This window comes from Falco rusticolus, chromosome 13, assembly GCF_015220075.1.
Source record: "Falco rusticolus isolate bFalRus1 chromosome 13, bFalRus1.pri, whole genome shotgun sequence".
In the NCBI taxonomy this organism is placed as follows: Eukaryota; Metazoa; Chordata; class Aves; order Falconiformes; family Falconidae; genus Falco; species Falco rusticolus.
Window position 1 is genome coordinate 1,250,215 of NC_051199.1, and position 13,973 is coordinate 1,264,187.

The window sequence follows — 13,973 nt, forward strand, 5'->3', positions numbered from 1 at the left end:
CTTCCTTGTGCTTGCATCTGTTATTTACGGGCAAGGTTTTCCCAGAAAGTGTTAGCAACAGGCTGAAGCCACTTGGAGGCATTTGCTGACTTTTATTGACTCTCGGACACACCTTTAAGTTAGTAATGTCCTTGCAAACATTGCTGTTGAATCCAGGCTTAACAGTAGTCTGTTAAAATGTGAAAGGACAGTGACAGTGTTTCTGTGGGAAGAATCCAACAAAGATGCCCATCCAGGTTATCACGCGTAGGTCAGTGCTAAATACCTGCTTGTGCAACCCCTGGCAGGGGAAGGGGGGGGCGGCAGGAAGGTTAGCTTTTCCGTAGCAAGTGTTTAGTTGATTTTTTTTAAACACAGCAACAGGCTCATTAGAGGAATGAGGACAAATACCTCGAGGTACGAAAGCAGTGTGGGGATGTATGTACCTGGGTAAGCTAATGGCCTTCATGGAGCCACTGGTGGTTGGGCTTCCGTGTGTAAATGTGGTGCTGCAGACCGAGGTGGGAGCTAGAAAAGGGGTTAAAAGGGGTAAGGTCTGAGGGGCTGTGGGCTCCAGCTGAAGAGGTGAGGGGTCTAGTTTATGCTTACAGTTCTGTATGGGTAGGTTGTAGCTTCCTTTGCCTCCTGATTTCCCAGGATTTGTCAGACTAAAGTACCTCCTTCCTGGGCTGAAGCTGAGGCCACTTCTGGAGCAGGGGAGTGCTGGCTGGATATGCCTGAGCTCCTCCGTGGTCATAATAATATCACTGCCCGAGGTGAAGCTGAAAGGCTCAGTGGATGTTCTGATTTTTATGTGAAAATGTTGGGCCTACTCTAGAGGGAGCCGTTGATTTAGGATGACTTCGAACGTGTCCATGTTCATCTGACAAATGCCATTGAGGTTCCCTTGGTAGAAGCTCCCTATAAAGCCCACCTGCGTGCGGGGCCGCGTGCGAGGACTGCGGTTTGGCAGCGTGATCCGGAGGGGAGGGAGGCTCTGCCCTCTGTAAGGGGCCTGGAAGGGCTTTGCACTGGTGGGGGAGGAGACGGCGAACTGCTGTGGTGTAGTGAAAGCTGCTGCTTGTTCCCCTGCTCTACGTATGTCTCATTGGATATTTGATCTCTGCGGAGTGATAGCCGTGTCTTCCAGCTGTCAGTGCCTGCCCGAGGGGGGCTGTTTGCGGTGGGACTCCTCAGGCACTCTTGTGAATCCAGCCTCTTGCGGTATTGAGGAATTGGTCAGGACTCTTCTGCGGCCAATGCGTTCAGCATTGTCTTAGCATAGTTGTTTGCTTGTTATGTATGTATAACACTAAATTAATACAACTGCTATTAATACATTAAATGCATTAATGCAACTGGTCAGCAAGGTCAGGTTCTGGTGGCGCTTTGTTACAGACGGTGTTTGCCCTCAGGAAACAATGTGAATCGTGTCCTGCTTCCCCTAAACACCGTGATGCAGCGTTGCTGTCCCTCTGTACTCGTGGTTGACCCAGGCGATTGAAGGTCGCACCTGCAGCAGCTGGAAAACCTCCCTGGGAGCATCAGCCCTCTGCCGCCGTGCTGGTCTGACAGCCGTGCCATCAGCCCGGGCACAGAGGGGCTGCCCTGGCCACACCGGTGTGGCTGGTGTTGTGTCTGCTGGCAGGGAGAAGAGTTAAGAGGGCGTGTTGCCAGCAGACAGGGGGAGATTTCTATGCATGCCAGCCTTTAGGAATTTTCTGTTCAGTGAACCTGTGAGGTAGCTGGGAGACATTTCCGACGTGGTCCATAGCGCTTGCAGAGGAATGTGGTGATGAAACATATATTTTAATTATGAAAGCTGCTCAAGGCATGTGCAAGTTTCAACTTCTCAGGCAAAAAAATGCAAATTCTGGTTGTTTTTTAAGGTAGCAGATCCCTTCCCTCTGTCAGGGATTGGACCGGAGCCAATAGTGACAGGGCCTTGGTGTTAGCAGACATGCTGGTCATGTCAACCTCAAAGGTTTCACTGGGCCACGGCCCATGGGAGCTGTGTTCTGTGTTGCTGCCCTGTCAAACGATAGAGACCTAAAACAAGAAAAAAATGGGAGGGGTGTTTGAAAATTTGCTTTTGGTGGTATTTTGATTCATTCTGATCTGACGTGGATTTGAACCTTTGAAAGAGTGGGGTGAATCCCTTCTTCAGCAAGAGACTGGTAGTGTTAAGCAGGACAGCGTGGCCCTGTGAAAGCTTCTGGAGGTTCCCTTCGTGGTCTGCGTTCCTCTTGCTCACCTGGCGTGGTTCTGCCACACATGGTGATGCCACAGGAGCTGCTGGAAGGGGTGGGGTGATGCCAGGCTTGGCTGGGAGGAGCTGCACCCCTGCCGTGCCCCTAAACCAGGGTGATTCCCCTCATCCTGCCACAGGGGTGTGTGCCTGGTGGGATGAGTTGCCCTGATTCCCCCCAGGGCTCCATGAGCTCTCCCAGGGGAGAGGAGCATCCCAGCCGCCAAGGGGCCATCAACTGCTGCGTGCCCACCCTGTTCCCTGGGCTGCTGGAGGGCCAAACAGAGTTGGGGTTTCCCTCTTCCCTCCCCAAAGCTGCAGAAACCAGCAGAAACGTTTCCCTTGCAAGTGAAGTGAGCAGGTGAGCATGGCGCTTAAAGCTTCCCTGGCTCTCGTGCCTCGGCCAGGCACCAGACCCTCTGGGGTGCAGGGGGGACCCACTGCCCCGTGCTGCCTCTCTGTGGTTTGTTCCGCGTGTGGCCCTGAGCTCCGCTGAACCCTGTCTGGTCAGGGCCACTCAGGTGTCCATCTGCAGCTGAAACAAAGGCAGGGCCTCCCCCAGGCTGCTCTGAGGAAGGTGCTCGCGTGCAAACCTGTTTTCCATCCCTCTTCCTCCTCCCCGCCCAGGCTATACCCGTCCGACACAAGCCGGCTGTTCCCCAGGGCAGGTTGGGTCGGGTCCCCAAGGCTGGTGGGTTGGAGCAGTGGGGTGGCGCTTCCCACTCTCTGCCCAGCCCGGGAGAAGCAGGTGGTGGATGTGCGGTCTGCCCCAATTCCCCAGCACAATTCTGGTTTCCCAGGCCCCCAGCACCTCCTCCCAGCAGGACTAACTTTGCCTTTGTTGCAATCCCAGGTGCCATTTCATCTTGTCATGCGGGTCTCTTGCTGGCTGCCTCATGTGGTTCATCAGATCCCTGGTGGGATTCACAGCATGGGCACAGGGCCACCTCCTCAGGAAGGACTTGGCCTTCTCAAGGAGCTCAGATGGGCATATTTTGAGTGGTGCAACATTCAGAAGCTCAAGCTCTTCATGGCACCTTTACACCTCTTCATGGTCCAAGCACATTTAGCTCCTTGGCCTTGGCCCCTGATGCTCTGGGACTTCCTCTCCCACCCATCTTCCCACCCCTCCCTCCCTAGTGAAGGATCCCAGCGGCCCCTTCCACCTTCCCTCTCCACCTGCCCCATGGTTCAGGGACACTGAGGACTTGGCATTCATCACAGCAGCTGTGCAAAGCCCCTGTTGCCCTGCCTGGTCTCCCGCCAGTCCCTCAGCCCCACTCTGCCCACAGGTGGGACAGCTCTTTGATCACCTTCTTCAGCTTCTTCATGTCCCTGTGGGCAGTGCTGCTCTGGAAGTGGAGCAATACGTCTCTGACTCACCACTGGGACTGCTCCAAGTTTGAGGACATCGAGGTGGGATTTGGCTCTCTGCAGCACCTCCCCAAACAGCATGGACCAAAGCTACCAGGTGCCCCTGACACCTTTTCCCCTCTTCCCCAGGAGTGGCCGCAGTCCCAGTTCATGGCCATGGCTCTTGTGACAATATAAAACCTGGAATGGGGGCAGAGGAGCTGTATTTCCCCAAATGCAGCTGGCTCCACCAGATTACGGCTGTTCAATGGTCATCGTAACGATGGCGAGATTGTGGGAGCTGGAGCAGCATCTGCCCAGCGTCTGTCCTGGGGCAGCAGGACATGGTGGGATGGGATCAGTGTGGGGTAAGAGAGCATGGGTTAAGCTGAGGATGAAGACGGGTACCCCTGGCCTCTGGTGGCACCGGTGGCTCTCTGCCAGCTCAGCCTGCAACCTGCTGCACCCAGGCTCGGTAGCCTGCCCTGGCGTTTTCCTGGCACTTGTAGTGCCCTGGGTTAAGGGTGGAGTTTTCCTGCCCGGCACCAGCTGCTCATACCCCACATGCTGTGTTTGCAGATTGCCACGGTGGTGACGTTCATGGTCTCTGTTATCTTCTGCCAGGCAGCGGTCATTGTCCTCCTCTCCGGCTCAGGGTACTTTCAGTTTGTGGCTTTGGTAAGAGGTGGCTGGAGGTCCTCCGGGACCTGCTTTGCTTGCTGGGCCTGCTCACCACCCTCCATCCTCTGTGCTCAGTAACAGGGTGGACATCCGCCTGGATGCCCACCAGTTCATCTGTGATTACTGGTGGCCTGTGGCCAAGTGGGTGCAGGGCATCAGTATCTGGTTCTCCATCCTGGAGACCATCACGCACCTGGCCATCACCAGCAACACGCTGGGACGGCAGGCAGGTAGTCAGAGGGCTGCAAGCAGAGTAGGGGAATTAGGGGAGAAAAATGTGTTTGGCCAATGTAGGACACTGGGTGAGGAGGGGAGCTGCGTGCCTGGGGTGGGCCCACCAGAGCTCTGCCACGGGAGGTGGGAAGCCATCACCCCTCCCAGCGTGTGTGGCCCTGCTTGGGTTTAATGGAGGCGTGAGGGCAGGACACAATGCCATCAGCAGGAAGCTGCTGTCTAAGACCAAGTGGCGCACGTGTCCGGTTTCTCAGACTGAGGGCATGAGAGGCGGAAAGCCACCTCAGGAGCACAGGACACGGAGCAGGTCCAGCCAGCGGGGATGAGGCATCCCCTGCCTGCAGGATCTGCTGCAGCACATCTCCCTGCTCCCAGGCCTTCCTCATCTCCTTCATCTCTGATTTCCTGCCCCACGTGTACTACAAGTACACCCATGACAGCAGCCTGCGTGGCTGTGTGAACTTCACCTTGGCACATGTGCCATGGGACTTTGTCCTGCAAAGGACAAAGGGGGTGGGAGCCCCCTTCTGCCTCATCTGGCTCCTCTCCTTGCTTGCTTAGGCTTGTGTTTGCTTTTTTCTGCCACAGCAACTGTTTTCAGCACAGCAGCATTTAGCCACGTCCAGGATGCCCACCTGCCCTTGGGGTCCTCACTCGTCCCAGGGCTGAGCACCTGCTGAATGTGCCTGTGTGCAGGGTAGCACGGGGAGGGGGGGGGGGGGGCTGCTGACCCGGCCTGACCCAGGGCTGGAGCAAAAGCTCGCTGGCGCTGGAGGAAGGCACTTCTGCAAAGGAGAAAGCCCCCCTGGGCCAGGCTGCCTGCAGCGCCCTGGTCCCGGCTGAGGCTGGTCAAGGTCTGGTTTTGCTGCGTTCCAGCATGCTGGGCTGGCAGCTGTGACCGGAGCTCCCACCGCTGTGACACCCACCCCGGGGCAGGCAGAGGCAGCAACAGCTGCATTTGCTCCCCCAGATACAGTGTTTAGGGACTGGGATGACAACTTGACCTTGATTTATTGGCAGCTGCTGGCCATACGCTTGGGTTTCATCGTCATGTTCATGTCTGAGGTACCCACTGCCCACCCCCGCAGGGCGGCCCAGGACACAGCGCTGGGGTGGGGGGGCGAGGACCTGCCACCTCGGCCAAGCTGCACGTTCCCGCTCACTTCCAGCATGTGGCTTTCTCTACTGGACGTGTGGTTGCACGGCTGGTACCTGACATTCCTGAGTGCATGGAGGTCAAGGTGAAGCATGAACAGCACCTGGCCAAGGACACCATGGCTTGACAACAACGTGGGCTGCAGCAGCTCCTCAGCTGCCTCCTTTAATGCCTTTTTTGCTTTAAACTTGTGCAGAGGCACAGGTGAGCCAGCAGGCCGTCCTGTAAGGAGATGCAACAGCTTGCACTAGTGCAAACACTGGCTCCCTTTTCCTGTGGTTCAGGTCCTTTTGGAGAGATGGGAGACAAGCAGCAAAGCCAGCGTCACAGATCTGGTAGCAGGCAGAGACTGGGAAACTGAGCAGTTTGCCGGCGGCTGAGCACCACACGCGCCTTGCGGCCCATGGCGTGGTGACCGGCCCCTCCTCGGGCCAGCCTGGAGCCACGGGCCAGCAGGCGAGCCGTGCCAGCCGGGCTGGCACACGGGCTGGGGGGGCGGCTCTTGCTAAAGGCAGGGAAGGACGCAGCAGGTGCCGGGTGTTTGTTCGCAAGGGAACCCCAGCGCTGCACAGGTGCCCTGGCGGGCAGCGCATTAGAGGCCGAGCGTCCCTGAGCTGTGCCCAGCGGCTGCAGGGCAGTGCCCCCAAGCGCAGCCGCAGCCCTGCTCGCCTCTTGGGGCAAGCAAAGGTACAGCCGCACCCGCCCGCGCTGGATGGAACCACAGCTGGAGCTCCGGCAGGGAGGGAGGGGAAGAGCTACGGTGACCCGCCAGTGTGGCAGCCCCTGAGCCAAGCTTTGCCTGCTGGAGAGCAGCAGCTTGGCCCCAGCTGGTGGGCACCAGGCACAGAGAGCAGGCGAGAGGCCCTGGTTGTGGAGGAGGTGAGCAAGAGGAACCACAGCTGGTGCCTCCCGCTCCTCCCCTACGGGCAGCATCCCCAGCACCACCTCCCTGGGTTAAGCAGGTCGGTGCCTCCCCACGAGGAGGGCACAGCTGTCCCACTGCCCAGCGCTGCTCTCACCTCCGCCCTCGGCCCAGCCACATGCTGCACAAGTCCCGCCTGAGCAAGTGCGCTGCCGCAGCAGAGCACACAAGCTGCAACTCCTCAGACTTTACTAAACCCAGTTGAGCAAGGGCTGCCTTGGATATCAACACACCAGTATAAATAATATTCATGACGCTCCAAGCTGTTTCAGGTTTTATTTTAGAATTTATAAAATTCCAGTGTCATCCATACTCATGAGCCTTTTTACATGTTTGCATATAGTCTCCAAATTCCAAAGTTAAGGCCAAGGGATCATTGCTATGGAAACGTACAATATGGAAGACGTCAAAGAGAGGAAATGGACACATGCCACAGTCTGCTGCGGAAGGAGGGCGGTGGCGCGACAGTACTAGGTACAATCACTTCATGACCTTCTTTAGAGTGGAGGGTTGGGCTGTGGGGCACGAGCCCAGACGGTGGTGCCCCGAATGTAACTCAAGCCTAGCTGTGCAACTGGCGAGGGCACGGGGGGCAGGGGGGCATAAAGAGGAAGAGGGGGCGACAGGCTTGGTGACGTAGGACAGACCTAAGCTACAGGGGTAATAACCATTTTCTGACAGATGCGGATGAGAGGGTGTCACCCTAGTTCTGTCTGACCCACCCTGCCCCCCACCCTGGAGGCAAGGCCACCCTGTCCTCTGAGGGCAGCCAGGTGCCCTGCAACGGGTCGTGGTCAGCTTCACTCGTTTCTCAGACTAAAGGAGAGCACTGCGAGGTTTTGGTTCGGCATAGCAGCCTCTTCCAAGAAGAGCTGGCGTGGGAAGGAGAAGCGCTGGCACACCAGGCCTGCCAGACAGCGGGAAAGGCAAGAATGCTGGGCTCAGCTTGCCAGAGTTTGGGGCCTTCGCTGCGTAAGCAGCCCTAGAGAAGAGAGGCCAGGGACTCCTGCTGGCCCAAGAGCTGAAGCAGCAGAGACTGAGGAACGGCTCACACTGCAGCCTCTGCAGGACTGAGGCAGGCGAAGAAGGGAACAGACCCTACGCTCCCTGACTCCCTCCAATAAGATGTGGTTTTCCTCTTACTGGCTGGAGGAGCCCGGACGCAGCCCCCTTCGAGGAAGCCGCGGCACGACCTAGGTGCAAGCAGCCCACAGTACAGAGCACGGATCACCCTCTACCGCCCACACGATGGAGGCCTCGGGGAGGGCTCAATGCACCACGCTGCCAGCCCCTGCAGCACCCTCAGAGCAGAACCCTGGCTCACCGCCTCTGCAGCCAAGGGCTGTGGCAAGGCTGCGCCTACGGCCTTGGGGCCCAGCCCCGTTCTAGCTCAGCACGCAGTCCTACAGTCCCCACTCACAGCCTGCCTCACTCACTGCGCTCGGCTTCCCTCCGGCGGAGCTCCCACGGCCACTTGGAAACAAAAGGCTCCTCTTGCTTCTCCTGCACGCTTCTGCTCTGGATGCCAGGGCAAGAGCTGCAACAGCTGCTTGCCCACTCACGCCGAGAGGCCACCATCGTACTGACTTTTGAGGTAGAAAGAAGGCAACAGTAACAGGTGTCCCTACCGCTCATGCCTAGGTGCCGCAGTGCTAGCAGAGGACTACAGCTTCTCCTGGGCCATGCAGCAACCTTGGCCAACCCAAATCTGTCCCATCCAGTAAATACTGTCATGTGCTGGCTTGCCTGCCTGCTCACGCTGTTGGCTGTTGGGAAGGGTGAAGGGAGGGAACGTGGGGAACTAGGAGTGGGGTCTGTCATCACGCACTGGAAGACTCGTCAAGTGTGCAGGCTGGGACTGTGCTTGGAGGGGCGCAAGGGTGCACTCACTACACGCTGCACTCAAAGGTGTTTTACCTGACCAGGGTAGCCATGTGTTTTTCTGGTCCCTTCCATCTCTGCTGCCTCTACAGTCTATTGAAGGTTTTGTTCCTTGAAAGCAAGTTTCTGACCTTTTAGATTATTTTAAGCTCTCCCCACAGTCAGATATCAGCATTAAATGAATATTTGGCAGTTAAAAGGAAAAAAGTTGATTGCACTCTACAAAGGTAAGGTAAGGCCTGGGATAAACACAAAGGAAAGAGGGCAAACGTTTTGGCTTTAGAAAGTCAAGGAAATTTATTTCCTGAGGTCATGAGACAGGAAGTAGATTCCTAGCCACAGTAAAGGAGGTCTCCTAATGAAGGCGAGAATGCCTAGTAAGACATGCTCAAGAGAGCAGATTGCTCTGCTAGCGCTTGGGAAGCTGCAAATCTTAGCCACTTTGAGTCAATTATGAAGTTTCTAACAAAACCACACACATTTAGTGTTTGAATCTGAGTGGAAGTCTTGTTCCAAAGGAGGAAAGAATATCCATCAAGAGATGAGGGTGAGTCCTAGCCATGGTGATAGCTGAGGGGAGCAGGATGGGGTCTAGCACTCCAGACACCATTAGGAGACCTCTTGGGGCAATTGACTTGTGCTCCAGCCGCTGGGTCAGATTTCAGACAGGAAGTATTTGTGGCAGGTTAGTGTCAGGTCAGCAGGCTGGAGGAGTTTCTGCTTCCAGGTCATTATCGTTTGGGTCCCCAGGGAAGAGTCTTGGGGGCCACTTGAGCCCCAAAGCTGGGGAAGTCTTCAGAACTGCTCATATCAGGGGCCTAGAGCAAACAAAAAGGGAACAAGTTAAGCTCCCGCCCTGCTGCAAACCTGCACGGTGCACCCCTGAGCTAAGCAGCATTCCTGATGTCCAGTGAGCAGTGACAATGGGTGAGGGCCAAAAAGGATCGTTACGTCTTTAGGACTGCCCAGAGCGGACAGTCAGGCCACCTAGAGGTGACATTTAGGAGGGTGCAGACAGGAGCAAACGGCAGGCAGAGGAAGGGCTCCCAAGGTCCAGCCTCAGTAACTCAGGCACTGGAGTGGGGTGAGGCCAGTCCTGCAGCAGTGCCGGGGCAGCCGAGGATGGAGCCGCCGCGCGTGCCAGCTCACTGCTCCCAGCAACACTGAGCCAGTTCTGTGCTGCAGCAGCAGAGTCAGAAGTCCCAGGGTACATTCCCTACTCCTAAACACAACAAGACCTGGCAGGGCACTTTCTGGTAAGGGTCCCCCCACACCCCCACCGCTCCATACTGGGAGAGCAGTCAGTGTGGGCAAGACGTTTGGAAGGAAGAGACAGCAGTGCTTTGGAAGCTGGAGAGGCAGAGCCCAGGCCTGCTCTCAGCTCGCATGGGCCATGAGGAGCAGGAGGGCCCTTCACTACCTTCTCTGCCATCAAGGAAGGGAGAGTGCTGTCTCCCTAGCCCACACAGGAGGGCCAGACCTCAGAGTCCCTGGCAGAGGGTGCCACACGCCCCGTGCTCTGAGGCCTGCAGCAGCAGTAGCACTCACCTTCTCATTGTTGACAGTGGCCCAAGGGGCATCTCTCACCACAAAGCCCTTGGATGGGGCCTTGGACTCTTCATGTGAAGAGGGCTTCATGTACACCTGCATTGCCTCGTTGTCCACCACATCTGCAAGCTGCAGTGACACAGCCTAGTTAGGGGGGAATCTTGACAGTTCCTCAAACTGGTACAACACGCCTCCCCCCTGCCATCTTGCCGCGCTGCAACCCATCCAAGGTCACCAGCCTGTTCTCCGATGACAGAACACAGTGCTTCTGCACTAGTCTAACAGCCACCAACTCCTAAATGATACAAGCTGCAGGAAGGCAAGCATGTGCACATCCTGGTGGTGTCCCAGCATTCTCCTTCATTGTCCTCTCCTGGACACTGGGGTCAGTTCTTGCACTGCTTTGCGGAGCAAAGCCAGAGGCTCTGCACCCAGCTGGTCTGAGGGACAGTTGCAGATAAGGGCTGACTGCCACCTGCGCAGGGCTCAAGGTCTCAGACACAGTGGTAGAAAATACCACATGGAGATAGTTCAGACATTCAGCTCTCTGGCGGAGGAAATCCTGCTAAGCCCCTGCACAGACTAGCTGAACACTTACATATTCCTCCTCCAAGTTTAGGATGTGATCGATAGCTTCTTCCACGTTCTCAGGGAGTCCTGTTACAGTCACACAGTTGGGGTCAGGAGCTCCACTCTGGGGAAAGCGAATATCCACCTGCAACACAAGGAACAGGATGGGACTTGATTTGAAAAGCCACAGACTCCCCACACCCTCATCATTAGAATCACAGAAGAGGAAGGCCCTGATCTGTTCACTGCCCCAAGTCTGTTTAGGACCTCCATAGTTCAGATGCTGGGGGGTGCAATGACATATACCTGGCCCCAAAGCTTGTCTGGTTCCCCCTGCGAAGGGAGACAGAACCGAGCTTGGAGTAACGACCCGTCTTCTTCCAGCAGCCTCTGCTGTGCCGATTGCCCAGAGGCCCACTGCTCTCTGTGCAGCACTTGCAGCAGAGACACAACAGGCCTGCATTTCCAGGCAGTGTCCTCACACTGCTGCATTTTCACCATCAAGCCACTAGCATGAAGCACGGTAAGCTGTCTCCTCCACAGAGAGAGTAATCCCAGCTGACAATCATTTTATGGAGCTGGCTTGGTGTACCCTGTTAGATACCCACAGAACTCTCTCACAGCTTGCTTTCCAGATGGGTGCAGGGAAGCCACGTAAGACAGGGCCACAACCAAAGGCTGCTCATTTGGGAGCCAAACAGCTTGTTTCAGTAACGGAGCCCAGCCAAGATGCAAGTCTCCAAAGCTTCATCACTCTGGATTCACATTCACTACTGCCACTGCAGTAAAGCACGCCGCTACTGCCACACGCTGTCAGGAGCAAAGGTCCCTGGCCCTCCCATAGTCAACTGACTTTGCCACATCTGGAGCCCTGAGAGTGACTCAAGATTCCCAAAGTCAAGGGAATCAACAGTGGCCTAGAGAGACAAAGAAATCCAGATGACTTCCTCGAGTGAAACTCAAGCTGGGGGGTCTGAAAAGTTTCCTTGCAGAGCCCCCCCAGCAACAGGCCTGGCTGTCCGCTTCCAGTAACAGAGTAACTGATATAACCGCCTTCTCCCTTTGAAGGCTATCTGGGACCCTGTCTGCAAGAAACCCACTAAAAGGGCTGCACAGAGGGACAGAGCTCAGAGCTGTTTGCAGGGCTACCCCAGAGCATCAAGGAAGCATTTCCAGGTTCCTCTTCCAGCTGTGTTCCAGCAGGACAGGAAGAGCTCGGCCTCCTCCCTGCCGAGCTCCCAGAAGAAGGGTGACTCGCAGCTGAGGTCATGTGGGGATACTCCACCTTCAGATAGCCCAGCTGCCCAGGGCATACCGGAATGCCCTAGCCCCGGGATTCTGCTCATAAGCTTGTGGAGACAGAACTGGAGGTGCTCAAAAAGCAAAAGACAGGAGGACCACAAGATGTGAGCCTCACACTCCTGAATTCAGCCCCTAGTGCCAAGCTGCTACTAAGCTCTTAGTGCAGTGAGCAAGTGGCACCAGTGGCCATCCGGGCCCTGCCCAACCTGTGCTGCATTGCTCCACTGCTCACCTTGAACTCATCCATGATCTTGCGGATGGCTTTACCACGTGCACCAATGATGCGTGCGTGAACACGATGGTCCAGAGTCACATCCTCAGAGACCATCTGCTCCAGCTCACCAACGATCTTCATGATGGCATCCCGGGCAGCCTCGGCATTCTTCTCATAGCCAGTGATGGTGATCTGGTCTTGGGCCTGGGGCACAGGCAAATGTGTGAAGAGACCAGGCTCATAAGCAGCTGAGCAAGCCTCCTCCCTGCTACTCCCTCATACCCTCCACCTTATCCAAAAGCAGCGTAGGGAGTTTGGAGCCCCAGAGAACATGTTGTGCTTCCTATGCTTAGAGACAAACAGCATCCCTCCTTGCACCCTCTCTTGACCTCTCACCTGGCTTTCATCATCCTTGTCGGGGAACTGGATGTTGACCTCATGCTCTGTGCGTATCTGGGTGATCACTGCTCCCTTCCGCCCAATGATTTTAGGATGATACTTGGGATCCACAGTGACTGTCAGCTTGAAGCTTCGCAAGGCCTAGAACAGGAGAAGCAGAGTGAGATACAACAGCAGGGAACAAACCACAGCTAGTCCAGTGATGTCGATCTAAAGTGCCAGCATCTCCTTCTGGCTTCTGAGCTGCAAGGAACAGATTCTGCAGGGCCATGCTTGAGTGTACACGGCTACAGAGAAGTACCCAAGGTATCCATTTGCTAGGGCCTTGTGCTTTCGCCAAGTTGGGTGGGAAACTACAAGTAGCAAACAACCATCCAACTCATTCCTCACCTGTTTATTCAGAGCTATGATAAGAATTCAATGAGAACAGGTACAAAGAGACTCCCAGCACAACGAGGTTCCCACCCTGCAGTGTCTCAAAGGTACATGAAGGTGTGACAGAGCCCTGGACAGTCCAAAGTTACCTACGCAGAATCTCAAAATCCTCCTGTCAGTTCATGTTAAATGACTGACATTTGGGTAACGCACTTATGAGCACCCCATACCCACAGAGCAACTAAGGGTGCTCTTAAAAAGTGAAGGGCTCAAGGAGTCTGCAACTTCTGAAAGGAACACCCAGAGGCTAAAGCCTTGATTGGCTGGAAGGAAGGAGGACAGGCACAGGCCTTACCCGATCCTCTTGTTCAGCCTGCAGCTCCTTCACTCTTTCCATCAGCCCGGCCTTGGCACGGTCCAGGTTGGTGGCCAGCCCAGTGATGGTGATGATATCTGACTGCAGCTCAGGAGCAGGGACCTGGATGTTCACCTGAGTGACAAGTAGCAATTATCATTTTGTATCACTACTCGTTTTGTATCACTTGTGATGCCTGTCACTGCAGGTTGGCATCTCGCTGATCTCTCCTGCTGCCAAGACCAGCTCCCATCCAGACAGCCTAAACCACAGACTCGCAGAATGGCTGAGGCTGGCAGGGACCTCTGGAGGTCATCTGGTCCAACCCCCCTGCTCAAGCAGGGCCACCTAGAGTCAGTTGCCCAGGACTAGACGGTTTTTTAATAGAAACCTGTTTCTTCAGCCATTATCAGATTGCAGTGCTGCAGGGCTTCAGCCCCTCACCAGTGTCTGTCAGCCTGGAGAGGCTAGGAAACAAATACGTGTTCAGTAGCGCTGTCTGCAGCCAACCTGTGTCAGCCCCAAGAGTCTCTGTGGGCTTCTGGGGAATTCTCCCAAACAGGTAGCAGGCACAGCAGAGATGTTTCCCATGGCCTAGGAGGAAAACTGTTCTCACACTGGTCATGCAACACTCAATGCATCAACACCAGCCATACAGCTTCAGCGTGAAACCTATTGAGTCCTGGAGCCAGGGACTGAATCATTTTCTTCCTACAGAGCCTGTATATTTCATGGCCAAGCCACAACAGTCCTGAG

General features: G+C 55.7%; 1 protein-coding gene across 2 annotated transcripts in view; it reads right to left on the minus strand.

Annotated features, from left to right (window-relative positions):
- Nucleotides 1–6,835: 6,835 nt before the first annotated feature.
- Nucleotides 6,836–13,973, minus strand: part of LOC119156470 (high density lipoprotein binding protein) — a 39,987-nt gene continuing 32,849 nt past the window's right edge. For both annotated transcript variants that reach the window (XM_037406212.1, XM_037406213.1), the window contains exons 23-28: nucleotides 13,218–13,352; nucleotides 12,485–12,628; nucleotides 12,107–12,292; nucleotides 10,601–10,717; nucleotides 10,003–10,131; nucleotides 6,836–9,272 (exon numbers count right to left, since the gene is read on the minus strand). In XM_037406212.1, the coding sequence (XP_037262109.1) occupies nucleotides 9,186–9,272; nucleotides 10,003–10,131; nucleotides 10,601–10,717; nucleotides 12,107–12,292; nucleotides 12,485–12,628; nucleotides 13,218–13,352 (798 nt within the window). In that variant the 3' untranslated portion in view covers nucleotides 6,836–9,185. The remainder of the gene's footprint in view (nucleotides 9,273–10,002; nucleotides 10,132–10,600; nucleotides 10,718–12,106; nucleotides 12,293–12,484; nucleotides 12,629–13,217; nucleotides 13,353–13,973) is intronic.